This window comes from Thrips palmi, unplaced genomic scaffold (assembly GCF_012932325.1).
Source record: "Thrips palmi isolate BJ-2018 unplaced genomic scaffold, TpBJ-2018v1 HiC_scaffold_7, whole genome shotgun sequence".
Lineage (NCBI taxonomy): Eukaryota > Metazoa > Arthropoda > Insecta > Thysanoptera > Thripidae > Thrips > Thrips palmi.
The window spans coordinates 5,710,788-5,738,715 of NW_023144634.1; the positions used below are offsets into that span (position 1 = coordinate 5,710,788).

General features: G+C 57.3%; 1 protein-coding gene across 1 annotated transcript in view; it reads left to right on the forward strand.

Annotated features, from left to right (window-relative positions):
• The first annotated feature begins 1,548 nt into the window (after positions 1 to 1,548).
• The window catches only part of LOC117652738 (neuronal PAS domain-containing protein 4), a 47,272-nt gene continuing 20,892 nt past the window's right edge, over positions 1,549 to 27,928 (forward strand). The window contains exons 1-3 of the mRNA XM_034397829.1: positions 1,549 to 1,565; positions 2,370 to 2,551; positions 21,462 to 21,520. Of these exons, the coding sequence (XP_034253720.1) occupies positions 1,549 to 1,565; positions 2,370 to 2,551; positions 21,462 to 21,520 (258 nt within the window). The remainder of the gene's footprint in view (positions 1,566 to 2,369; positions 2,552 to 21,461; positions 21,521 to 27,928) is intronic.

Here is a 27,928-nt window from a genome sequence, read left to right on the forward strand (position 1 = left end):
CCGGTGGGCCTAGCTCCCGGTTCACCTCGCGTTATCAAACCCGGGACGGTGGTTGCGTTCAAGTCCCCGTGTCAAGCACGGCGCTGCTGACGGATTCCGGGAGTCGTTTTCGTCGCTCTGTCTCTCTCGCACTCACGTGGTGTTCCCGAAAGGGTGCGAGAGAGACAGCGCGGCGAAAACGGCTCTGCTAGCGTGTCTCTCCGCTCCTCCCCCGCGTCTCCTCCTCCTCCTTCTCCTCGGCCTGCTCGACCTGATCGGCGTTTGGCCGCCAGCTCCGTATAAATCTCTCGGCGGCAGCTCCGCGCTCCGCGGCGCAAACTGCTTCGCCGTCTGTCTCTCTCCCGCGCTCCGCCCGGCGCCATTGTCATCGGCGCTCTCTGTCTCGCTCTGCGCGGCGCTGCGCGGATTGCGGATCCGTGGCTAGTCTGTCCGGTGCGATTCCCAAAGGCGCCGGCTGTCCGACTGGAGCTCCGTCTGGAGTCGGGCGGCACCTCGAGCTTGCCGTCGTCGCGCTGTCTCTCTCGCACTCGTGGGGCGTCCCGTAGGGGTGCGAGAGAGACAGAGCGACGACGCGCTGTCCTGGCCGACCCCATGACGATTACCATTGAGTCGGCCAGGCCGGCGCCGCCAGGGGGCACCGAGTGCACCGAGAGCACGGCGTCCATGGCAGTGGCGTGGCAGTGGCGTGGCAGTGCCGTGGCTGTGGCGCCATCCCGGGCGACATGAGTTGTAATTACCGGGCGGCATCAGCCTCCGCATCGTGCATGTCGTTCGGGGCTTTCGTCGTGCGGTCTGTCCGTCCGTCCGCTCGCCCCTCCGTCTGGCCGACCGTCTGCTGCTTATTCCGGCCGCCAAAAAGACGCAGCGCCCCGCCTACCCCTCGCGGCGCACTGGCGATGCATCGCGAAACGATTAAATGTGCGTGCGCATTACCGCTGCCTCCCCCTCCCCTCCCCCCAGACGGCGGCAGGCGGAGTCCCTTGAGGCCGGCCGAGGTCAGCCCTGGTCAAGCTCCGCGGTTCGAATGATGGCGACCATTACCGCCGCAAACAGTCAAAGGCGAGTTGCGTTGCGACACTGGCGGGCCACCAGGCCACTGCCAGGCCACTGCCAGGCCACTGCCAGGCCACTGCCAGGCCACTGCCAGGCGCGGCTCCAGGCCGCCCCTTGGCGCGGTGACATTCGCTTTCGAATTGGAGAGACAAAGGGACCTTGCGATTCACGCCTCCGTGGTCACCGCCGTGGTCGTCACCTTGGTCGTCGCCGTGGTCGTCGCCGTGGTCGTCGCCATGGTCGTCACCGTGGCTTTTCCCATGGTCGTCGCCTTGGTCGCCGCCTGGCGCTAATGAGTGCAATCTTCACACCCGGAGCTAATTACTGCCCGGGACGATGAGGCCCTCGGTGGCGAGCGCGGCGCCGGACGACGGCCGCCTCTTTGGCGGCGAGGGTAGAGGCATGTGGCGGCCCGCGGGCCGAGTCCGAGGCCGTCGGTCCGTCTCGCTCGCACCTCCGAGTGCGAGAGAGGCAGCGCGACGAGAGCGCACTGTCATGGGGGTGGCTGCACTGTAATTAATGCTGCAGTGTCTTTGCCGGGGTCACTGGGTCGACGCGACGCCGCATTAACGCGTGAACGCGCTCAGGGCGGAGCAGGGCGCAGCGTGCGAGTGCCAAAAGGGGAGGGGGGACGCCGGCCGGTAGGCAAGGCAGGCAGCAGACCGGCGGACACCGCTCTGGCACTGCGGCGGGGGGCTGCGTGGACCACGACGGCACGGCCAGGTTGGGACTGCCAGGAGCTGGCGCGAGCTGGCGAAGGAAGCGGTGACACTCCACTGAAAGGCACTGAAAGGCTGCTCGGTTGAAAGCTCTGCGGGAAGGCTGATAGGCTCCCAGCGCGGCGGAGCGGCCAGGCACCGCGTTTGTCCCTCATAAGAGCTCCTCGAGGCACTGCAGTGCACTGCCCGCCACTGCCTGGCACTGGCCAGCGTCATTACTAGCACCAGGCCGCACACTGTCACTCCGCAGGCCGGCTGCGAACATCGCGTCGCTCTGTCTCTCTCGCGCTCGTGGGGAGCGCCCTCGGGGTGCGAGAGAGACCGCGCCGTCCGGACTGGGCGCACTGCAGCGCACTGTCGGCCGGGTGTCCGGGAGACGTCCCGCAGGCGCGTCCAGCCCCGCGTCCAGCCCCGCGTCCCCGGGGACGTCCCGGACGACGTCCCGGACGTCCAGACAGGACAATGGCCTGGGCCTGACGGGCCGGCCGCGGTTAAACTGTTCAGTAATCCCTGGCGCGGCCAGGTCCTTGCCTGCCAGGCATTCCGGCCTAATCAAACAAAAGCAGCAACAACAGCGAATTATGAATGTGTTCGCAGCTTCGACGCCGGCAAGTCGACGAAGGGCGCGAGCAAGCTGCGGAGGGACCTGATCAACGCCGAGATCGCCAACCTGCGGGACCTGCTGCCCCTACCGCCCTCCACGCGGCAGCGGCTGTCCCAGCTGCAGCTCATGGCCCTCGTCTGCGTGTACGTGCGCAAGGCCAACTACTTCCAGCAAGGTGAGTCTCGATGCCGCGCGCCTCCTCGGCGCGACGCGGCGGCGCGGCGGTGGGTGGCGTGCCCACCTACACTCCGATAACCGACGGAACAGTCCAACGAAAGCGGCACGCGAAGCAAAAGAGGGTTGGTTGCTCTCGTGAAAAATAAGGGTTGTTCTCGCGAAAAACAAGGGTTGTTCTGGTGAAAAAGAGGGTTGTTCTCGTGAAAAAGAGGGGTTCTTTATAGCATTCTGCTACAAAAGAACGCTTTGCTACCATAAATGTTTGAGGTCCCGCGATTCAAGAACCAACATGCACCTCTGAACCCTTTAAATAAAAGAACAAAAGAGAAGAGCCATCCATTAATTTTGCGAATCCATACCATAAAGCATGTACATCTCATTCTCCACGCCCATGCCGCCGTGGCCCATCCCTCGCCCTGAGCCAACAAGCGCTAGCCGCGCCCCGCCCCGCCCCGCCCCACCCCGCGAGTGCGAGAGCGCGAAAGTTCCGGGCGAGTTGGAATTGCAATGCAGCGGTGATGAATGCGGTCATTCGAGCGGAGTGCGGATAATTTACGGGGAGCGCGTCGTAGTTTTAGTCGATCCAATTAGCTAGCCAGAACGCTCGCCCACACCGTCAAAGAGGCCAAAACGAGGAAGCGGTTCAATCCACCGCGCGCTAATTTCCAGTTTTCATTAATCATTTCCTCCTTCACCGTGGATTAAGTCTCCGCCGGCCTGCCGCGCGCAACGTGCAAGTAGAGAGAGAGAGAGAGAGAGAGAGAGAGAGAGAGAGAGAGAGAGAGAGAGAGAGAGAGAGGAGAGAGAGAGAGAGAGAGAGAGAGAGAGAGAGAGAGAGAGAGAGAGAGAGAGAGAGAGAGGCGCTTGTCGGCGGGATGTGTTCCCGGCCGTCAGTCACGGTGAGATACGAGCCCAGCGTGTGGCGCACTGCAAGGCGTACCGGACCTAGATCAGCAAACACTCCTCGCAGAGAAACACAACAAAATGAGAATGGCGCGCTGCATCGGCGTCATCGCGATGACGGGCCGGCGGCACGACACTCGGGACGTTTTAATCGGACTGGCGGAGGCCTGCGAGGCCTGCGTGCTGGGAGTGAAATGTGAGAGTGGGTGTGAGCCCCGTAGACAGAGCGCCCATTTTTCATCACGTGTGTTGTGCCACTGTCCGCGGCCGGCCGGCCCAGCCGGGGTGCGCGCTGATGCCTGGAGTCCAGGATGGTCCAGCTCACGGTGTAGGGTCCAGCGCTGGAGAATGCTGGAGCACCGCGGAAAGGTGCCTGGCTGTTAGTTTGAAGCAGGACTCAGTCTACGAGCAGTTCCAGATTTTACGGTTAGGATGAGACAGACAATAATTCTCAACTTCAGTTCCCCCTGTCCCTGCCTGAAAATTTTATTCGTTTCTGTGGATCTTTGAGCAACGCACCTTAGGCAAAATTAAAATCTCAGACGCAAAAAGTGTCTTTAAAAGTCTGAAAATGTCCATTTTTGGACTTGTTTTCCGACGGCGTTGATTCGGTTCATAATCTACATAGCGAGGGCATTATGGAAATGGCCGGTGAGTCCCTCTGGCCATGCAGCCCATGCGGCTAGGTGCGGCCCGGCTACTCCAATGCCGTGCCTTTCACACGGTACTGTACCCGCCTGACGACACCGAGCCCAGCGGGCCCAGAGGACCGCTTGTCGAAACACAGCCCACTTATGGCAGCCAACTGGGTTACCCTTTGAAAAGTGTCCACGCGCGACGTGGGGGACAGTCACTCGCAAAAGGTCCAGGCAAGGACCCGGCCAGCATTTCGAAGGCACCCGAAGGCAAGCCCGAAAATACAGTCTCTCTCAAAAGTTTGGCGGCGCTGTCGCTGAACCGGGCGAAAGGGACCGCCAGAGAGGACAGCCGGCGCGGGGTCGCTGCTTTTGCGACCGGCTGTACCGAGGGGCTGGAAGCGCGTGAATAAATTCGGGTCGGGCTGGCTAAGGCAAATGAATGGATGCGATAGTGATGAGCTCCCATAATAAATTCGCAGATCGTCGTCGCACAAAGCGGGGCGTGGGCGCGCCGGTGGGTGGCCGGCCTTTCTCTCCGCGGGCGGCGGGGCGGGGCGGGGCGGGGCGGGGCGGGGCGGGATCTTCCCCGCAGGCAGGGCGGGGCAGCGCGCCTGCTGGGCCTGCGCTGCGCCGCCTCAGTTAAACGCGGTGTGCTACAATGAGGAAAAATTAAAACAACCATGGCAGCAAAAACAAAATTTGACCAATTTTAAAATTGTTGAACATTGAAATGTATAAAGTAGTGATCGTGGTGGGTCAGCGTGACCCTCTTGTTTTGCGTCGGCCCAGCAGACGGCGCGGACGGCGTGGTAGCGACGGTGCCGCCGGGGAGTCGGGGGTCCAGCGGGGGCGAGGAAGAGGTGGGCGGGGGGAGGCTGAGCTCGCTGCTATGCTGCACGGCGACAAGCAACTTTACGGCGAAGGGGACGCGCCGCGACGCGCCGCGACGCCCGGCCAGACGGAAGTGCCTCCTGATCACCGGGGGATACCCGGCCGCGCGTACGCTACCTACCTCAAGGGAGGAGGGGGGGGGGCAGTCATTCATGCGGTGGCGGGGCGTAGTGCGGTGGTTACGCATGCAGATGTTGGGTAGGGTTCCAATCGTCACATATCGTTTGGTGGCCGCGGGGCTCACGCCGTCTCTCTCTCTCTCTCTCTCTCTCTCTCTCTCTCTCTCTCTCTCTCTCTCTCTCTCTCTCTCCCGTGCCGCGCGTGCGACGAAGACGGCCGCATTTATAATGCGCAGACCGGCCGGCCGGCCGCTTCATTGTGACCCGATTCGCCGCACCCGACCGCTGAATTTTTCATAAGCAGAGAGCGAAATTTGCTGCCGGCAGTGTGCAGTTCCTGCCGCACATCCGCCTAGGACTCCCCCCACCCCTCCTCCTCCTCCTCCTCCTCCGCGAGCTCGTAATTATATTCAATTGTGATGATCTGCCTCGACTTGCGATTGGCCGCCGCTCCGCGTGGCTCCGCGTGGCCCCGCGCCGCTCGGAGGGGCGGGCGGGGCTGCGGGGGCGTCGGGGGCGTGGTGCCGCGCCTGAAATGACGGGTGCGGCTGCCGAATACATGCATGCTAAGCAGGCCGGCAGGTCGGCCGGCCGGGCGTGTCCCGGATTGTCTTTTACGAAAGATGCGCTGAGGGGCCCAAGGGGCCCAAGGGGCCGAGGGGGCTCAGTGTCGCAACCGACCGAAAGTGTGGCCAATTCTAGAGCGGCATTCACATTCGGGTTCGACAACAATGCGAGCATCAACAACCCGAGGAGAGCAGCGCGAATGGCAATGGCACGGGACGGGACGGGTCAAATGGGGCTTTGAGCCGCGGACAGAGGGCCCACATTTTGATCCGTGTCCGATTTCCTTGAAATTTTTGGGTCACATCGATAACAAGTCACCTCAGGGCAAACCAATATTTCCCCTACCTAAAATCAAATTTTCTCATTATCATCCTGGACAGCCGCATTTAAGGACGGAGCCCTTCACCGCCCCCTAGACGCTCCCTGGACACATCCGGCACGCTCGCTTTGACACGGCGGCCCACGGCGATGCGAGCCGCCAACAAGGCCGCATCTGCTCTGTCTATTTCTCTCTCTCTCTCTCTCTCTCTCTCTCTCTCTCTCTCTCTCTCTCTCTCTCTCTCTCTCTCTCTCGGAACGTGCCGTCGGGGTGCGACAGAGACAGACGGACGAAGCAGCACTGCGCGGAAGCGGTACTGCGAGTCTGCGGGGCAAAAACGAGCACGCCTGGCTTCGCTCGCTGGGGGAGCCCCCGCCCCCTCGGCCGGGCCACTGCCTGGGCACTGCGATATGTCGCAGCCGCAAACCCCTTGGGGCTCCTGGGGGGCCCGGGGTGCAATTAGAAGGGTGTAGCCGCGGCGCAGCCAGCACGCGGTTCGCGGTACGGCGTACAGTCCGCGCCAAAAGGCCGTGCATCCGTACAGTCGCGCACCGGCGCTGCTCCATCTCGACGGCGGCCAGCGCCCGGGTTCACACCGCGCGTCCGGGTCGGGACGCCAGATCGAAACTCAAGCAGGGCGGTGAGGGGGAGGGTGAAGGGGGCGGCCACCCGCGCCCTTTCTCCGAGAGATCTCCCGACTCGGTTGCGCGACTGTACGCCGTCGAGGCGTCACCCGCCGCATGGTAATTCGATTGCCGATCGTCCGCTATCGACTCTATCGATCTCGATCCACCGATATCGCCCTCTCCGTCGGTGGACGTCGCCCTGCATGGCCGTGCCGTGTCCTGCCTAGCTCGCGGCGGTATGATGCTAGACGAATCGGAGGAGGGGGCGCTGGGCAGAGCTCAGGGCGACACACTTTCCAAAACGACCCGTTACTCAAGCCTCCAAATGCTGACAACAAGTCAACTTTGCACTGGGATTTTGGGCGGGACTGCAAAACTTCAAGTCCTCGTTTACCTCGTTCACTAGCACGCTGGCGTTTAAGTCACCATGTCACCATAGGGTTTTTTGCTCCACCTCGGCCCTGGCAAAAGCCTCCTGAATGTCATACTTTGCCCCTGTAATCAGGAAAAAAGTGATTTTTGCCTCCCCCTCCAAAGAAGGCCGCCTCCGGATCCTCCACTGCTGCACGGAGAGACAGTGATTCGGGCGGGGACACGGTAACAAGCATGCAGGTGGCGAAGGGCCTCGCGAAGGGCATCGCGAAGGGCAGGCGATGCTGTCCCACGGGAACCCCGACCGTACGGCCTCAATTAGGGTCGCCGGGCCCTTCCTTAGAAATTATGTCATTTGTGTTGGCAGCTCGGTCAAAACTAAATTTTTCATAGCCGACCGGAACACCTTCCAGGAACAGTCTCCGCCGCGTTCCGAGACGCGCTCAATGGAAGCGCGTCGCGGATAGAATGACCGTGGCGTGAGGGAGAGAGGGGGGGGGGGCAGGTAGGCAAGGTGAGATGGGAGTGCGATGAATGCTGCTAATGTGGAGCTTAAACCCACCTGCAGTGATTGATGGCTTTTTAAGAAGGGCTCAGCCCCCCCTTTCCTGCCCCTCCGCGTGCAGCGCACTGCACACTGCGCGGGGAACTAACTGCACGCTTCCTTACGCGATATAGGATTTCACGTCCACGAAATTGAATCACACCAACTCCTCTATCCATCAACGCGAGCCCGTTGTTTCAGATTCGACGTCGTCGGGGTGCAGCTGGAGGAGTAGTGGAAAGTTCCGACTCCTCTGCCAGTTCGAAAAGACAGCAAAAACCATTAACGCACCTTTTTTTCCTGGTTTGAAACTGCACTAGTTGATTCGAGCGCCAATCGGTGCGTCCCACCAGCGCAGCCTTAGGTCCAGGTCCGCCCCGGGCCCCGGGGTGGCAGGGCACCTATTAGGCCCACGGCGCAACGGCCGCCCGGCAATAATTGAATCATCAGCGCTCTGTCTCTCTCCCTCTCCCTTCGCCGCCTGCCCTCCTCCCCCCTCTCGCACTCTTTCCCCACATATTTCTCCTCCCCGCTATGTCGTCCGCGGCCGGCTCGGCCAGGGTGACGATGACGAGGATATCCCCGAATGACTCGGCTGCTGTTTCTACCATTAGTAGGCAGGGCGTCCTACACCGGAAGGTGGGCCGACTGTTTGTTGAAAGGAACAAATTCTAGGGCGGTGCCACAGGCACTGCCTTTCAATGTTTCGTGTGCGTCCTTTTAATGAATATTGCCATTGTTTTCCATTTGGGAATTTTTGTACGCACGGAAGTGTTAGGTCAATTACTTTGAACTAGGAAGTTTTCGAACTTCGGCTGCAGTGCCCGAGTCTGAAAATCAATCAGGACTGATGAGGCGCCCGCTGAAATTTAGGTCACACTTTTGCCAGTGTGCTTTGGCATCGACTTGGCCATTCATTCACGCGTCCTTCGTTCATTCATTCACAGAAAGGGCCGGGAACAAAAATCCGTTGTGGAGCAAGTGGTACGGCCTGTATTGCCGCCGCACAGTAGCGTCATCAGTAGCACCGGCACATCCATCCCTTTCACGTGTGCGTTGCAGTACGACCATCCCAGCCATCGCTCACAGTGGGCAGCGCAGCGCTAGGGACCCTCACTCATAGAACGTGTGGTGGGAACGCAGCAGGGTCCTATTTCGCGTACACTTGAATAATTCACCGCAAAGCCAGTGGTAAGTTTGCTGGCCACAAATTCGGCAAGCCGTTTTGAATGCCAGAATTCGGCAAGCTTTGGATGGAAATCTTCACAAGCTTGCCAAATTTTGGCAAGCTGGGAGTTAAAATGGACGGGACGAAAAAATTGTGCACCTTGGGAGTCCATAGCAACGCCTCCAAAGAGCTCCGCGATTCCGGAATCGGCGTCAAAGTGAAACCATCTCCTAATGAGACTGGTGTGGCAATTACCAGCTTAGCAGTTCGCGTGTCCACACGCGTGGGTCGCCCCGGGCCCGTCCGCGCCCCGCCCCGTGAGTGCGAGAGAGACACGGCGACGTCGGAATCAGTTCGAAAGCGGTCCTTTTGGAGCGGCCAGCCTCAGGGAAGGCCGCACGCACTGGGCAGTGGACCACGCGACTTCGATACCTCGAAGGCTTGCTCGGCTGGCCTTGCTCGCATGTTTGGCCCTCGGCAAAGTGCGGGAATAGACTCATCAGGATGACAGTTCCGGGAGTGCCAACCTAACGAGCAATCCGATTTCAGTGGACGCATATTTTTCTCGAGTGCCGAGCGTTTCGACAGGAAATCAAAATTTTACAAAAGTGAAACGTCCATAGCAAAAATGAAACATCCATAGAAATGTCCATAGCAAACACGTTGGAGACGGTTCCGGACGCTCAGCCTAAGGAGCATCACTCCCCAAGTTGCGCAAATTTCAAAAGTGATCACCACTAACTCGTAGGTAAAATGTCAATGGTTCCATTTACGACCATGGCGCTGGCCTACACCACTGTAAACCAGAACGGCACCGCCTGCGTGCGAAAGGACAACGCCCGCAACACGGCGCTTCGCGTCTAATGCGCACTACTCCAATAAACGACCACGACAAAACGCATCGATGAACGGGGCAATCTGAGTGTTTAGTCCGGACGATCGTCGACGTAACTGCAGGGACGGGTGCGGGGCGCGTCAACGAATGAGGGGGGGGGGGGGGGGGTGGTAGCGGCTACCGTGCGCCGTGGGAACGGTGCGGACGGCGCAGCGCGGCGCGGCGTCGCACGGGCCGGACGGACATGCCGACGCGGCGACGCCTCACGGCGGCCGGTGCCCCCGGCAGCGCGTCCAACCGAATTCCATCATATTGAAATTATCGATTTTGGAAAAGAAAAGTAAGAAAAATAAATAAAACTAAGTACACCGCTGGAGCTGCATAATCCCACAGGAACCTGGACCTGAAAAGATTTTATTTCTGTAGATTTTCGGTGAGCTTTAGCTCAAATTAACGGGACGTTATCCCCACAGGAAGTGATAGTCCTTCAAGCCCATCAAACTCTTGTCACATTTCTTAATTTCATTTTTGATCCCAGCATAAATTTGACTCTAAAACTTCCGGGCGTTCTAATTTCTTTCGATTATTTTTCTTTTCAAAGTTAAAAGCAAAAAAAGCCATTTATCTCCAGATTATTTTCTTTCGACGACAGACCGCGCGGCTTCCCTTTTTCTGGGGAACTCATCGGCATTGACAACGGCGGCGCGTCGCTGCCCCTTCACCAAATTGCTTATTATTTTAAGTATGGGCATTGGCGGTGAGCGCGTAACCCGGCGGCACACTGGCGGCACACCGGCGGCACAGCGCTCCGTGGCGCCGGCAGTCCCGAGAGTCGTCGCTCTGTCTCTGTCGCACTCGTGGGGCGTCCCGTACAGGTGCGAGAGAGACAGCGACGAAAACGACTCTCAGTCTGCGGCGCGCCAGCGGGCAGGTGCCTGGGGCGGGCATCGCGGTGCAACGCGGTGCATTGGCGTCCCGGACTGCAAGCCGTCGCTCTGTCTCTCTCGCACTCATAGGCCGTCCGCTACAGGTGCGCGAGAGCCAGGCCTGTCGGACTCAGTGCGCTGCTGGTGGTTTCATTGATTTTTGTTGCGGCGTGTCTTTTCGCGGTGTCCTTTTTCTCGACCCGGAACACTCCACTCCCGCTAAGTCCTTTCCGCGGGCGTTCTTCCTCGGAAGGCCGCGACCGCGGTGACACCTTCTCCCCGGACAAGGCCGTCTTTGTGGCTCTGGCCGCTCGGCCCGCCGCCGGCCCGCTTTCCCACCGCACACAGTGTATCGCTCCGCTTTTCGAAACACGTGCTGTCTGTGGGAAAGGGCCGCGGGCAGTCCGGCCGGCCTCGGCAGGCTGCCATTGGGCAGGCCGGCTAGTGCCACCGCCCGCCGCCGGGGGCGCCAGCGCCGCACGCAGCGCGCACGCACCGCGCACGCACGGGCCCCACTTGCTCCACTTGGGTGGCGATTTACGGATGACTGTGTTCGCCTCCCGCCTCCCCCGCGGCCGGCATTCCCTGCAGGCGGCGCCCTCTCTGTCTCCCTCGCACCCACCCGGCACGCCGGCACGCCCCGCGAGTGCGAGAGAGACAGACGGAATGAGTCTGAGCGACGCGGGCACTGGGAATCAGCCTCTAATGGCTTGATAGCGCCTGTCTGGGCAAAACCAGCGACTTTCTGCATATTTCATTTGGCGGCGCTCCTCCCAGGCTCCGTGTACTGCGTGTGCGAGTCCCAGAGGCCGACCCTTGCTGACCGGTCGGCCGGCCGCTCGCCGGGTTGCGCGTTCACCGAATCCCGTTCGCGAAGGGCGGCGGCAGCATCGTTCGATGAGGCTGTTATTAATTAATTCCGACCTGATTACTGCGCTCGACCGCCGGCACGCCAAGCCTCGCCAAAATGCAGTTTTATTTATTCGCAGACGAATTGAGCGAAATTAAATACACACCGGTGGGAAGAGGTGGGCGGGTGCGTGCTTGTGACGTCAGTAAGCAATGATACTCTGTTGAAACGAGGGAGAAAGTAGTATTGTCAGCTTGGCAGAGTGGTTTGACTCGCTCATGTCATTCAATACAAACATTTTTTCATCACTTTGATCAGTGATGTGAGTAAAAACCTTCGACCTTGAACCTAACCTAACTTTCTTAACGACTTCAACAGTTCTTTAAATTTTTCTTTCTCTACCTGTTTAATGGAAATTCCCAATGTCAATCTTTGCAAATCCGATCATTCCCGGCCAAACGGCGCGTCGTCTCGGACGGCGGTAAATCACTGTGAAGATGGCCGAGTGAGTGGCTTAGCCGCGCCACAGCGTCCTCCCTGAGTGAACACCGAACGCAGATAAGCATCGGCCGCTTTTTCCGAGCCTCCGCCCTGAAAATCACATGGGCTGTAATGAAGCACTAAGCCCCGCCACTGGAAGACTCCAGGACTGGAGGCGGCTGGAGGCGGCTGGACCGTCCGGGGCATTACTTCTCACGGCTATTTGTCTCTAGCTTCCAGGTACTTAGGAATACTCGTCACCGAAAACGAAAGGGAGGGGCCAAGTGAGAAGGGGGGAAAAAAGAAAGAGAGAAAGGAAGCGGGGAAGAAAAAGGAGGAAATATGTCGACATATTTTGAGGGTCTAGGTCCGCCAAGGCCCAAGTCCGCTAAGCTCGCTGGACGTCCCGAATGGACCGAATCATGCTGGATTTCCTGGAGCGCCTGGAGAGACAACGACGCTGGAGCCCGACCAGTGTCCGTCCGTGCGGCCTGTTTGACGGACGTGACGGGCCGGCGGGTGGCCCGAGCCAGGCCCGAGCCCAAACAGGAACCTCTTTGTCGCTCCCCTAGCATTCCAGCCTGATTCCAGCAGCCCGTCTCTCTCGCGCTCGCGGGCCGCGCCGCCTGACGGGCCGTCTGACCGCCTGACGCGCGAAAAACAGAGTGGAGTTCGAATGTTTGGCGCGCTTTTCGAGAACGGCGTAAAAGTGCCGGAGGGCTACTATCGCGGAAATAGACTGACTTGGTGTTTCCTGAAACGGCACTGTCACTTGACGTCATCAAACACCTCCAACGGCAATGAAACCACACAAAACTGTCATTTTTGCGAAGAAAAAAAAACTACGTATTTAAAGTATAATGACAACTTCAAAATTAACCCTAAAAAGGACGGAGTTTCACAGCAACGTCATGACTTCGTCCGGCCAAGGTTCAGCACTGTTGCCTTGACAGTGCACCGCCTTATCAGTGGGGTGGCAGGTGCGATCCCGACTCGACGACGCCAAAATTCGTGACTCGTAAAAATGGGGCGATAGCGCCCCACAACGGCACCGGCAACTCTACGGCTATTCGCGGCGAGAAAAGTTCCACGGTATTTTGCCCAATGACGTCATGCCATGCACTTCTCAACGTTTGCAATTTTTTTTCTTTTCGGTATCATAGCCATTCAGTTCAAAAGTAAAGTAACACACTCAGAGGTTAGACAGCTCACCGCCGCTCTGCTTCCAAATCAAGCCATAGCGGATTTATATATGTTTGCTCTGCTCGCCGCCGTAAACCAGCTGGGGGAACACTGTGCCGGGCGTGTTAACTACTGCTCCGGGAGCGCCAGGCTGTGTGTGTGTGTGTGTGTGTGTGTTGTGTGTGTGTGCCGCATGGCGTTGCAGTTTTTATGTGCGGCCGATGAGGCGCTCGGCTCGTTTTGCGGCTCGTAACTGCGCGCTAAGAACTCGATAATAACAGCGTAGGCGCCGGCCCGTACGTTCCCTTGTACAAATAAATTAAAATGATTCGGTGCGCGGCGCGCGCGTGATCGACCAGAAAACCCTCCTATGCGTCATGCGCGCAAAAGGGAGTGGCACAAGTCGGAAATTCAATTTGATGACGTTTTTTAAGTGATGCAGGAATTTTTTTAAAAGTAATGTATTGAACAGTTTTGAATTTTTTCAGGATGTTGTGACTTTTTACGGGAGGAAAAGTTTTTTTCTTGAGGCTTTGCATCTGTGACTCACTTTTAAAAAGAGTCAAAACTGGTAGAAAGTGACGGTGATGGTAAAGGGTTTAGACACCGTGACGAGAGGAACAGCTGCTAGAAGTGGCGGGTTCGAAACCCACGTAATGAGCAGCCCGTTCTTGGCTCACTGCACCACTATCTTGATAAAATCGTTATCGCTTCATTCCACCCCTCTGGGACACTTGTCTGGCCCCTTGCGAACCACTTTATACAGTTAAACATTGCTTATAATGTTTGTTGTTGTTTTTTCGGTTTCCTCCTTCCTTTTTTCCCGATCCGGTCTTGTTCGGCGCGCTATTGTCTCTGCAGTGGAGATCAGCACTACGTGGCGCGGCGCAGGCTGGCGCCAGGCTGCCTTTGGGTTTCCGGTAGCCAGGCGACCAGCCAGGCAGCCAGCTAGGCGGGGGCCGGGGCGGGTGGCACGATTCCTGGAATCGATTTTTGGTCCTTGTCACTCCACACCGCCGTCTAATGCGCCCTTTCCGTTTTCTCACGACACTTCGCTAATCCGCGAGCATTTTCCTGGAAAGTGTCCGCCCGGAAAAATCCGCTAGTCCGGAGTCCATTCTTTTTCATCTCCCTTTTCCCTCTTTTTTAAAGATTCACGGTTTTTTTGTTCAAATGGCAGACGACGCGACGACTGCACGGAAAAAACATGTGTGTGTTTGCAGCATTCCCGTAAGTAGGCGACATGTGCTTGTGGAAATTTTTAAAATGTATGCGGGTTGCATGCGACCGCGATCGCGAAGAAAGAAGTCGGAGAGAGAAGGAAGAGGCGGGGGGGAAAGGAGGGGGAGGGGAGGGGGGTGTATTGAGTATGCAGAGAAGAGGCACAACACTCCTGGAACAATACCATGTCCGCAGGGTAAGGGCTTCATTCCCATACCTCCTAGCAACGGGCACGCCTCGGCACGTTTCCAAAACTCACGTATTTTCGGCAGCTTGTGCAACAAACCGCATTTTCCCCCATTTCTAGTCAAAAAGCACCCCAGTTTCCGCTTTTTCGTCCTGGGGGGCAGGGAAATGCTTTTGGGGTATTTTTCATTTTGGGGCAAAGTGGGGTAAAAGTCACAAAGTCACCATTAAAAACCCTCAAAACGGTTTCAGGGGTGATCTGCATTAAAAATATTACAGGAATTTGGGGGTTTAAAAGGTGGGCCTATATTTAACGACGTCGTTCCTAAAAACCCTTTTCCCCTTATCAAGGGTGACTTAGTGACTGCCCTCACTAGCCAACCATAAAAGTTCCCCAAAAATGTATTTCCGTGCCCGCGAGGACAAAAATGGGGCCAAACTGCGTGCTTTTTGACTAAAATGGCGAAACTGCGTGTTTTTTTGAAACAAGCTGCTGAAAGTACGTGATTTTGAGAAGCTCTCCGAAGTACGTGTCTGTTGCTGGGGAGGTATCGTTACCACTGTTAGGCCAGGCCCCTTGGCCAGACCAGCCTGCAGTGGAAGTGCAACACAACAGGCATACTCGCGCATTCGTGGGACATCATTCTCGCTGGGGATGCCATCTCCTCCTGCCCAGCGCTCGCAAAAAAAGGTCACAACAAAAACAATTTTTTTCCCAGTTTTAAAATAGTTTTGTGGCAATAACAGAGTGTATATCGATGACAAAATGTTGGGAGTTTGCGCAAAGCGTGTCATAGCGAGGCCCCCCGGGTTTTTGGGGGGGACATTCCGCATGGGGGCCCGCGGGGCCTGACCGTAAAAAAACAAAAACAGGAAACAAGAAAAGGTCGCCCCAAACAACAATAAGCTGCGAGAAAAGAGAGCGGGGAATAATATTATGCAACCCGGCCAAACCGAATCGCAGAGAGACCGAGCGACCCAGGCGGGGTGCCGGGGGCCCTCCGGGGGCCCTCCAGGCCGTCGGGGACCCGGGTCTGCCTCGGGGTGCTCAGTGCTACCAGTATTAGCATAAACTATAGGAAGTTACCGAGAAACTGCCTGGCTGCTGCCTGGTCGCTCGGCCGTGCCACGCCGAGCCGTAATTGTAAATAAGACTATTTTCAGCTTGACTCATTTGCATGGGGGACGACATAAAGGCGGACATGATTTGGAGCGAACAACTGCAACACACTTTTGCGAACGAGATTGAGTGGGGATTTGAAAAAAATTTAAGTGTCCGGGGCTGAAACTAGCTCGGAGTCGAGTTGTCTAAGGCCAGTGGCTTGTTAGCTCCGCCGATTTTACTCCTGACTGCACTGTACTATCCGACAGACAGTTTCTGGTGCATACATGCTGTGTCCCAATAACTACAATCCGAGTGATCGCCCCTCGATGCATGTTGCCAAACGCCGATAAAGTTCACTAAAGTTCACCTTTGTGCAGGCCGTGCTGCGTTTTGCCCCAGCCGTCGTACGAAACCGCGAGTTTGGCCGCGCGCCTCGCTTTTTTCCTTGAACGGCCGGGCTCTGGAGGAGTGGGAGGGGGAAGGGGGGGGGGGGCACCCGCCAGTACCAGGTACCCGCTCGGTGCCCCGCTCGCTACCCGCTGCCGATGCGCTTTTACAAATTCCCGGAAATTTGCATTGGGTGGCCCGATGCCCCGATGGCCGGCGCCGATTTGAGTGGCCTGCTGCTGCGACGCTGCTACTGGAACTGCCGAGGCACTGCAGAGGCACTGTTGGACACATTTCGCGGGAAAGGCGGCAGCAAGGCGGCAGCGCTGTGCAGCCGCGCATTCAAGTCTCCGAAATAAAGCTCTGCGGAAAACTTTAGAATGTGTACCAAGTTCCCTAGTGAAACGAGTAAATATATATTAAATATATGTATATTTATTACAATATAATTTTTATTTACTTTGAAAATAATTTAGCTTTAGTATGTTGAGTTAAATTTATTGTAAACCCTAACTTAAATTTGTTCCAAATGTAAATTTCCAAACACTAAAGGACTAAAATTTCATCAAATATGCCCGCTGAATTTGGTGCAAATACAATGTATATCCAATTTCTGGATATTTTTGGACTAAAATTTTTTTCTAAATTTTAAAGTATATTTAGACTTTGCAGCTAAATAAAGGATTAAATTTATCACACATAAAAGTAACATACAAAAACTTCTTAAGATTTAAATAAATTTTGGTTAAATTTATTCCTGCGCCCTCCGCTAGATGGCGCCACAGTCGATCTCTATCCCTTTGCTCGCGGTGTTGGCTAGCATTTTCCCCAAATGAACTAGGCTTTCCGCACCCTGCCGGCAGCATTGTGCTAAGTGCAAGGGAACTGACTCTCCCAGTCGGTGCCAATGCGCCTTCGGTGCATGAATTTTTGGATTACCACAGACATGTCACGTGACTGTGGTGTCTGATACTGTCCACGAAAGTGAATTACTTATCCAAAGTTGGTTAAAATTAAGCCGCTTGTTTAGATTAAATGTAATACTTAATTTAATTTAAATATAACACTAAATTTAAACCTAAATTTCCACAAAGAAATTAAATAAGGAGAAATTTTAGTATATTTACCAGTAATTTACTGGAAATTTATTTCATCTTTGGAAGCAATATAAAGTGGAATAAAAGGTTGCCTCACATGGCTAAGTCCTGTGCTAAATGCACTCTATATTCACTTTAAATAAGTTTAAATTCAATTAAGTAAATAAAGGATTTATTTAATTTTAAATGTGAAATAAATAAAAGATAAATATAGAATATATTTACTCGTTTCACTAGGGTTACACACTCAGAACACTTTCAGTGTGTAACTGAGTACAAACACAGAACACTTTCGGCGTGCTGAGTACAAATATAGAGGACTGAAGTGTCCACTGAGTGCACACATAGAGGACTGAACAAAAAACTGGAACAATTACCAACATGAAACCTGATGTCACTGGAAAAATGATTTTCCCGTTCGTCGGCCTCCTTCCCCGCGGACCATTCCCTGCCGGGGGAATTGCCTTGGCCTTGTCTAGCGATAGGGATGAATCAAACGCCATATTCTCCCGGGAGGGGGGAAGAGGGAGGGGGTAGCCCGCCTTGGAATGGGCCCGGTGGTCACGTTTCGACTCGGGTTTACATATCCATCGGTCATGACAGCGGAAGAGGGGGGTGACACCACCGGAAGTGGCCGATTGGCCGATTGGGGGAATCCATCTGGCCAATGGGCGGCCCATGGCACGGGGGCATAGGCGCGGGCCGACCCCCCTCCCCCCTCCCCCTCCCCTTGGCGCACGCTTCCCCGCCGATTACTTGTGGTCTGGGTCTCGGCCGCGGGTGGGGCCGGGCCCTTGGCCGGGCCGGCCGATCCCAGATCACTGTCCACGATTCAAATCGTCATAGTCTTGCGGCCGGGCGTAGCGCAGCGTAGCGCACCTCGTCCCTTTGGACCCATTTGACTCCCCCCTCCCCTCCGCGTTGCCATCGCAACCACCGCGCCGGCCAATACTAGCGCGCGTCTCGGATCGAGGACACCGGGCTTCATTTCACCGACGGAAAAGCGGTGTAGATGTGTGTGTGTGTGTGTGTGTGTGTGTGTGTGTGTGTGTGTGTGTGTGTGTGTGTGTGTGTGTGTGTGTGTGTGTGTGTGTGTCGGTACGACAGTGCTGCGAATGACTGGTCCCAGGCCGGACGCGGGCCTGACCACAAGGGCCACGAGCCACAAGGGCCATCATTGCGTTGTATTACTGTATCGAGCCATCGTATATCCGGTGCGGTCCCGCGGGCATCGAAAACAAACAACCTCCGACCAAGATCGGCCCACTTTATTCGTAAAGGCGCTTCGGAAAAAAGGAAGAAGATAGGGACGAAGATAAAAAAAAAACACTACGGAGAGTTGAACGCAGCAATTGCGGTTCTGTCATCGCTTGACCCGCTGCCTGCCAGCGCGCCTGCCGGCCGTTTCGCGTCTAGGCTGCCAGCTCGGCCAGCCCCGCCAGCTCGGCCAGCCCGCCAGGCCAGCTGACCCAGGCGCAGCGGTGGGTAAACACCAGCCTCGCGGTAATGAGTATCCACGATACCGATACCATTACCCTCCGTCTCACTCCCACGCAACAACAACAACAAATTTAGCTCAGGGCGGACCGGGGCGGACATGGCCGTGTTGTTGTTGTTGCTAATTGCCCTGAACGCTCCGTGGTCTGCGCTTTGGCTACGCGACACTTTCGGGTCAGAGTGTTGTTGCTGCGAGAGTTTGAGAAGAATGAGGTGGAGATTTATTCACCGGGTTTGAATGTGGGGCGGCCGGTCGGCTGACTTCGGACAGCGCTCTGTCTCTCTCGCACCCTTGCGGGACGCGCCATGAGTGCGAGAAAGAGAGAGAGAGAGAGAGAGAGAGAGAGAGAGAGAGAGAGAGAGAGAGAGAGAGAGAGAGAGAGAGCGGAGTCAGAGCGCCGATCTCGGGTCGGCGGCTGACCGGTTGGGCTCGGCCGACGGGCCGGCCGGTCTAACGCAAGGACGCCACCCACAACCGCCCACTACTATCAAATGATTTGCCGCTATCAATCAGAGACCTCCGGGCATAAGCCAGCCTGCCAGCCAGCCTGCACCTGCCGCCTTCCAGCCGGGGTCTGCTGGAGGCTGCTGGAGGCAAGGCTCTTTTGGCCTCAGCAGTACTCGCAACAAGCTAGCGGTCCATCCTTAACCAGAACTGAAAAAATAAATTCAGCTCAGGAGCATATTTCTCCAGGCCAAGAGCATTTCTCCAGGACAGAAACATTTCTCCAGGCCAAATTCAAAAATGCTGCGTTGCCGCAGCCTACTAACCATATCCTGCCATTTGCTTGCGGCGACCTAGTATCTTACTTTTCACCAAAACTTTTTGGTTCGATTAATCGATTTGTTGCACCGCTTGGTCGGGGCGGCGCTGCCATTCCTCCTCGTCAGCAAACACGCTTTACAGTGCCGTGGCGTCGGAATGCTTTGTCGAGGGGCATTTTAATTATTGGAGCGGTCGAAGGCCCGGCTAATCCGCCGGCCGGCCCGTTTGACGGTGCACAATGCAGGCTAGCCCCGCCGTGGCCCGCCGACCCAAAGTCACTTTCTGTCTCTCTCGCACTCATACGGGACGCCCCGCTAGTGCGAGAGAGACAGAGCGACGCCTCTCGGACCGCTGGCCCTGGGCCCTGGCCCTCGGGATGGACAGCGGCCGTCACTGGCCTCAATGCTTTCGCCATGTCACCATGCACTTCCTGGGCCGCCCCCGCCGCGCCGCGCCACGCCACGCCCTGGTGGAGTGGCCGACTTGATTGATTTTTAATCCTCCATTTGAGCCATGCATCATCCTGGATGTGCCTTATGGCCACTAATTGGCCTCCTTCACCGCTTTCCATTCAATTACTCCGAGGCCGTGGAGGGGGCGTTGGCAGAGGCCGAAGCTGGTGGCAGTGTCCGCGCCGAGTGAGGCCTGTGTGGCCGGGGACCACGGGGACCGTGGCCGGAGACCGTGGCCCGCCGCGAACACCTTCCGCAATCAGATGGCACTTTATTGGCCGGGGGACACGGCACTTCATTACGGCCAGTCGTACGCCCCAGTCGTATGGCACTCATGGCACTTCAAGTGGCCCCGACCCCACCCTGTTACTGCCTGGCTGGCCTGGCCTGTGGAGACCGACGAGATCCCCGCCGGCCTCCGGGCCGCCAGCCTCCGGGCGTTCTCGGCACCGGTATCACCACGCTAAGTGCCTGCCCTGCCCCGCCACTGCCCGTCACGGAGTCGACGGGCCACACCACTGTGCCACCCACTGCAATTCTTCCCCAACTCATTCCTTGTTGTCGTTAATTCCAAAGTGGACTTGATGAAGCCAATAATACATCTGACGTCGACAGACACTTTAAAAACCGTCGTCCCACCACCTCCTGCTTTCTTCTAGAATCCCCAACGGTTTCCCCCGAAACCGCCACTCCAAGCGGGAGTCATTAGAGCGTCGTACCCAGATGGTTTGATCCGGTCGCGAGAGAAAAAGAGTATGAGAAACCGCTGCTGACAGAGACATCGGCCGCCACCGAGGCAGGATGAGTAATACGTACGCGACGCTATCAGATCCACTACCGGCAAAGTAGAAGCACAGCGAGGCAAAGCGTAGGACTGCAACAACGCCACCTTATCCAGCGAACAACATCAACAACAAGATAGTCGTAAAAAAAAGAGTCGACTTTTTTCTCTCTCTTGATCTGCCTGGTCACAGCAGCAGCAGAGCGGCAGGCGAGTCGTCCGCAGAAGACTGGGCGGATGAGACCAAACTTCGCAAGTCTCGCGCCGTAAAACCATCATCACGTGTTTTACACACTTTGGCTCCGCGCGCTGCCGCGTCCGATGTGAATTACAACTCCGCGCCTCCCCCGGCCATCAGTCAAGTCACTCGCGGGGCGCCAGCTCCAAGTTTGTTGCAAAAAAAAAAAAACTTTCTGAAAAGCCGGGCCTTGGTGCACAAAGGCGCCAAGTTTGTTGCAATGTTCCAGGCCGTTAATTGTTGCTTTAAATTTATCACTGGGGCCGCCAATTTTTGATACAAAAGGGTTTTTCCCAAAAAAGGTTTTTCTCCATCAATGGAATGCCTTTTTTTTTAAATAGTAGTTAGTTGAGTAGTATAGTAGTAGTAGTAGTAGTAGTAGTGTTGTGTGTTGTTGTTGTTGGTGGTGGTGGTGGTGGTGGTTTCCTTTGGAAAAGCCTCCTCGCACGAGCCCGCAGGGGAACACACAGAGTAGCGGGCCGCGGGCCTCGCGTGAGGCGGGTGGTTGGTTCCGCCGCGGTATTTAACCTCCGCCACGACCCCGGCCTTCCCCGTCCGCCCAGCCCGGCTGGGTTGGCCCTCCTGGACCCCGCCGCCCCGCCGCCCCGTAGGATTGGGGCTTCACCTGCCGTGGCCCGCTGACTTGCTGGCTAGCTGCGGCTTCGGCAGGCCGTGGCTGCGTGATAAAGGCCTGACGGGCGGGCAGTGCCTCCTTGGCCGTGACGACCTTGACTTGATGCAGTTTGCTTTTGTTGCAGTGATGAAGCGGCCCGACGCGCACCTGGACCACACGCCCAACATCTTCGGCTTCTCCAAGGTGAGCACGCCTCGTGGGTTCCCATGCGACAGTCCGTCCAATCATTGCCCCGTACGTGGCGGTGTTTGCTTTGCCTGCAGACTGACGGTCACTCTGTCTCTCTCGCACTCATGGAGCGGCCCGTACGGGTGCGAGAGAGACATGCCTCTCAGGCTCTGCCGGCACGCGACACCACACGGCCGCGCCATCGAACCGCTCGACCGTGCATCGCAGTGCACCGCACGAAGAGAACCCCGCGAAAACTAAGGCGCCGCCCGGGATCGAACCCTCGACCTTTTACTCCTTCCTCGGAGCGGCGAGGAAGGAAGGGCGCAGCCGAGTGAGCACTGAGACTGCGGACCTCGCAAGTACACTCTCATGTGGAGGTAGGGCACTCCTTTCAGAAGAAAGTGCACCAACAGGTGTCCCCGCAAAAGCTCCGTGTCATGGTTGTTCGGACGGCTTGCACTGAGCGGCGGACTTCGCCAGGCCGGGGGCGCGGCGTTTCCATCATGTTTCCATGCAGTGCAGCAGCGTTTCTGGAGCACACGGTGGCGCCGCAAAGTCGAGAAAAGCGACTGGGAGGCCAGTTCGTGAGGTGCGTTTACATAAGGCGCATGACGAGTCCAGCCGCCTCCACCCGCGCCATCTCTCTCTCTCGCACTCGCGGGACGCCCCACCGGGTGCGAGAGAGATGGCCGGACCCACCACGCCGCCGGGCCGCGCCGGCACGCCCAGAACGGCGACTAACTAGAACCACTGCGGGCGAAACAGCGTTCTGCCGTGACGGAGGCGATGCTGTCCCACAGTGGCGCGCCTCGCGGGAAGAAAGCGGGAGCGACTTTTCCAACGGAATGTTCAATAAACGCGTCGCAGGGAGTGTCGACCTCGTCAGTCGGCCTCAGCCCCTGCGAAGTGCGCCCAGGCAACCCGCGGCGCGCCAGTGCGCACTGCAGCACTGGTTGCCTACCGCCACGGCGCTTGGAGGGGCAAAGGAGTCTTCGTCTAGCTTTCTGGCTGCTTTCTTGATGCCACGCGGTGCAAAAAAAAAAAAAAAAACATCCCTTGCACCCAACCTGCACCAGGCTAGGCTTCGCTAGACCTCACAAGCCTTCGCTGCGCCGAAGCGCGGCGGTGGCGGCGGGCAGCGACAACTAGGCGGCCTCGAACCTCGAAGCCCGAAGCTCGCGAGGCGAGACCTTCCCAGTAAGATAAAACAATAACCGGCGAGGGTTGTGCAATTAATATTTCTCTTGCGACTCCCACCGCGCATTCTTGATGGGGCTCGATTGACCTTTGCCTGGCAAACCGATTCCGAGGGTCCGTTTTCGTCGCTCTGTCTCTCTCGCACTCATACGGTGAGCCCCGCGAGTGCGAGAGAGACAGCGCGACCAAAACGGACTCTCGGAATCGGTCCACTGTTGTTTCCATGCATGGATACGCTAGCCGTCGGCGCCGCGGGGAAGCGCACTGGAATTGACACACACACACACACACACACACACACACACACACACACACACACACACACACACACACACACACACACACACACACACACAGTGAGAGAGAGGGGAGGGGGGGACGTGCTAACAAAACAAATTTCCGCACTTAATTTTTTTCTCATTTTTTTTAGAGTACGTTGTTTAGCCACTCTGTAAACGCGCTTCAAAAAGGCGTCACACTGTGTTTCAATACGGCTGCCGGGACCTCGGGATCCCCCTACGCTGCTGGGATCGATTTTCCGGCCTCGCTGGCCGTCTGTCCGGCAGAGCGGCAGAGCGGCAGGCCGGCAGGCCCCAGCAAACAGGAGGTGGCGTCACGGTCCCTATCATTTCCAGAATCTAGTAGACGCTCGCGTTCGCTCCGCCGCAGCAGCACAGCACAGCGCAGAGCACTAGCGCCACTCGCAGTGTACCCACCGCCGCGTCAGGCGGTTAAAAGACGTTACTCACAGCAACACTCCGCAACACCACGCCCGTTCGAAAAATGAGTCAGCCATTTGAAATACTGCCCGCCTCGTTTACGAGTATCGCGCTGAACTGCGATCGCAGGTCTCGTCTTTTTCGAAATATTTCGATGCAGGTAGACTTCAAAAATTATTCGCAATAGAAATTTTTTTAGTTCGCATTATGTTTGCACAAACTTTTCTTGTAATACTTCTGAATCTACTGCAAATAATTTTGAAATTTCAAAAGTTAAAATATTGAATTCTTCCAATTCTTCGTGTTTTTGTTTTTTTTTTAATAAAGTAGGATCTTGTACACACTCAAAATTTGTACAAAAACATGTAGTGTGTGTGGCTAGCGCGCGTGGCCATCGCCCATTTGCATAAAGTATTGCTCGAAGATTACGGAGGTCCGCTGTCAGGTTGACAAGTTTAACGATTGGCGCATTGTCCCGCGCTTGGCCGCGCCGCCGAGACCGATTCCGAGAGTCGTTTTCGTCGCTCCGTCTCTCTCGCACCTCTACGGGACGCCCCACGAGTGCGAGAGAGACGGAGCGTGTGCCGACTACTGTGTCGTGTGGATCCGTTTCCCCACAGCATGACGTAACGCGTCGCTTTATTTCCATGTAAACGAGTCGTTTGTTTCGCGGAGTCGGCCGCCACACTGCGAAAGGATTCTCCGTCTCTCTCGCACTCACGGGGCGTCCCGCGGGCCCGCGGGGGTGCGAGAGAGACGGAGCGACGGCGACGCTTCCTCCGGAGTGAGGCGGCAGTCGCAGCGCGCCGCTCCACATGCGGGAAACCCACCGCGGGCCCCGCGGCCTCTGCAGTCCTTGTGCACCTTCGCTGTTTTACCTTTTTTGCGGAGCAAGTGATCCTATGCATTCGATTAATCGAACGACAAGTCGAAAATTCCTGTTGGGTGAAATTCGGTTGGCGTGACTCACACACTCGCCACCGGACCGTCCCACTGGCCGCCCATTCATACCAAGGTCGTTAAAACTGGATGGACGCACCCAGCGTGCTTCCAGCTTCCACACCCACCAACACATATAGTTCACAGAATGTATATTTATACAGCAAAGGTGGAGGAGGATAACTCGCCGTATAAAAACTAAATTGGATTCCTGATTGTGGCTGTGATAAGCGCGCTCCAGCTCATTGCCCCCCCCCCCCTTCCTTCTCCCCCGACGAGGCTCCGCCCGGCCTGCAGCGTCGGCCGCTGTCCTTGCCAGGAAGAGTATCGGCTGTGCCAAAATCATAATTTTCTCGTACCGGTCGACGATATTAATTTCATCTCGATTATTTTGCAACTGTTGTTTCCTTCTCTGATCGGTTCACATCAATACGTCATAGTGAAAAATTTTAAACACGAATGGGGGGATAAAATAGAATAGGGAGTCGGATTGAATTTTTAATGTATTTGTTTGCGATGCCCGGAGCCTAAACTGCGGAAAATGGGTTTCTCGCACCTCGCTTGCCACCTCCACGGCGATGCGGGATCACACGGTGCAGCCCGATATCCAGCACTCCATCTCGGCCCGGGCCCGCCGGCCCCGCGAGCCCCGCCAGCCCCGCCGGCCCCGCCGCCCCGCAGCCCCGCCAGCCCCGCCAGCCCCGCCAGCCCCGGCCGACGAACCATACCAGTCCTGGCCGCCGCGCCGCTGCGCGCTCCGCCCCCTTCAAAGGGATCGACTGTTTGGACAGCGGAGGTGAAGGTCACATTCCCATTCTTTATTTCCAACGAGATACTTTCCGCGTCAAATCTCCCCGCCGCCGGTTCCCGATACGGCGATGTGGCCGTCTCCCTCGCACTCGTGGGCCTCCCCGCGCGGGTGCGAGAGAGACAGAGCGACGAGGCACTGCTGTTCCGGAACCAAACGGCGGCGGTGAGGTTAGTCAGGGAGCGGCGAGGCCGCGGCGATTCCCAAACGACAAACGTGTTTTAAAAACAAATTAAAAATTTAAATTTAAATCTTAAAAATGTTAAATAATTTTTTTTGCGAGTAGAGAGTGGGCGGGGTGGGTGCCGGCACGCTGACCGCGTCCCGCGCGTGCAAACTGTGCAAACTAAGTGTCTGACAGCCGCACCGCTATTACCATGTGTACGCCACTGCAAGGCACTGCAAGGCACTGCGAGGCACTGCACTGCAAGGCTGGCTAGCTGCAGCGGCTGGAGGCTGGAGCGGCTCGCTGGAGGGGGCGATCGGGGAGAGGAATCTTGTCCGTGGGAAACCGCACTGTTCTGCTCCTGAGCCGGCCTCTCCCCGCCCCCTTCTCTCCTCTCTCTCTCTCTCTCTCTCTCTCTCTCTCTCTCTCTCTCTCTCTCTCTCTCTCTCTCTCTCTCTCTCTCTCTCTCTCTCTCTCTGCTTCCTTTTCCTATTTCTCATCCCCCTCTCTCTATTTCTCTATCTCTGTTTTTTCTTTCTTTTTTGCTCTGGCAGATCTAAGATGCTGCTAAATGGTAGGTACCCAATTGCCGATGTCGGCCTGGCTGCCAGGAATTCCTATTGGATTAAGCTCTCATTTCCGATCTGGCTTAGTGTACTTTCTAGGAACGGGGGTGGGTCTAGCCGGGTCGAGCGGCCCGGCGAGCTTCAAAGAAGCAGTCACAGCTGGTGTCGACGGGGCAAGACTCCAGATTTTTAGAATATTTCTCAAAACAAGCTTAGAATTTCTCGACTCATGACCACTCGACGCAGAAGACGTGTGTTTCAAGTGAAGTCCATTTTAAAAAAATTTGGTCAGCTCGAAAAACTGAATCCATAAATGGATTCTTGACTATTTTTTGTTTTTTGGAGAAAAGAAATTACGAAAAAAATGAGGAAATCTTGTTTATGTTTGCTGCTGATGCAACAGTTTGGCGCTTCCGAGCGGATGGGTGGCACTAACGCCAAGACCACCGCCAGGACGCCGCGTCTAGCTCGGTCTAGACTCCAGACGCATCGCGCCTTAACAGGATTTCGTTTCTTTTGCCTTCGCTTCGCGCAGCTTCGCGCGGCGGTGGAGCCCCACTGCAGCTAGCTGTGCGACACAGTGGCGCCAAACGGGCCGGAAGGGGAGGGGGTGCGAGGGAGGCAGGAAGAGAGAGACAGGCAGAGGACAGGCAGTGAGAGGGAGTGAGAGGGAGGGAAGCGGAACAGGCATTCTATTTGTCTCTGCCGCCCGGAGCTGTGCCGCGCTGCCGCGGTACGGCGAGGACTCGCCGGAGACTCGGCGGGGAGCAACCAGGACGGCCTGCAATCAAGGATTTACGCTTCAACCGGGGGCGGGGCGGGGCGGGGCGGGGCGGCCACTCGCCGGCAGGGCTTACTTTGGACAGCACTTGATGGCGGCCCCACCCGCCTCCACCCGCATTGCCAGTGCTGCGCGCACCGGTTAGGTCCAGCGGAGCCAGGCAGCCCGGCACAGCCCGGGGCAGCCCGCGGCCCGCACTGCCCTTGGCGCTGCCGCGGGTAGCGAGACATCGAGACCGCCAACGCCGCCCAGTGCATTAGTTACTGTTTCAAATGATGACAGACTTAGTGAGTTTAACCATTGAGCTAACACTTGTCAAGCCGCGCTGGTTTCCAAAAACATGCAGGTTTTTAGCAGATGATACCTTCACACTTGAAACATACTTAAAACTACTACCAGTGTCTGTCCCTCTTACTCTGAGGATGCGTCCCGTTTGGGCACGAAAGAGACAGAGCAACGAAGGACACACACACACAGACACACAAACACACTCACACACAGCGCGGCCGCCACGCGCCGCGCCTCTCGGGATGACGCGGTTGGGCGACATTCACTTCCGTCGACCAATCCGGTGGCTCGGCGGGCCGGGCGGACCCCTCCCCTCCCCGCGCGGCGCGGCGCGGCGTGTCAATGAACGCGCGGCGCCGACGCCCTCCGCGCCGCCGCGGTGCCGCGGGAGGGGAGGGGAGGGGCGCGTCAGGCTTCGACAGCCCCGCCCCGGCCGGCGAGCGCGGCCAGAGCGCGGCCAGAGCGCGGCCCGGTCCACAAAGCGCCGGCGCGGTGGCGCGGTGCCCGGCGCGGCCCCGCGGTGGGGACGCCGGGCCGCCAGGGCCACCGCGCCGCGAGGCCGCGAGGCTCCGGCCTGACGGGGACGTCGCGGCCAATGGGACGCGCCGAGTGACGGCTGTCGGCCAATCGGCGCGCGGCCGGCCGGGCGGCCAGGCGAGGCGCGGGCGTCGCGGGGGGCGCCGCCACGCCGCCACCGCGCAGCCGCGGCACCGCGCCGCACCGCGGCCACCGACCGTGGCGGCTGGCGCCGCCGCCCGCGCGGCCGCTGCTGCGGACCGACCCGGCCCGGCCAGGGCACCGACTCGTGGCCGGCAGACTCATTCCGAGAGTCGTTCGCGTCGCTCTGGCTCTCTCGCACCCCAGAGGCACAGGTATGAGAGGGCCAGAGCGGCGAAAACCACTCTCGGAATCAGTGTGCCGGCCAACAGTGAACGCCGCTCGGAGCAGCGGCCTGT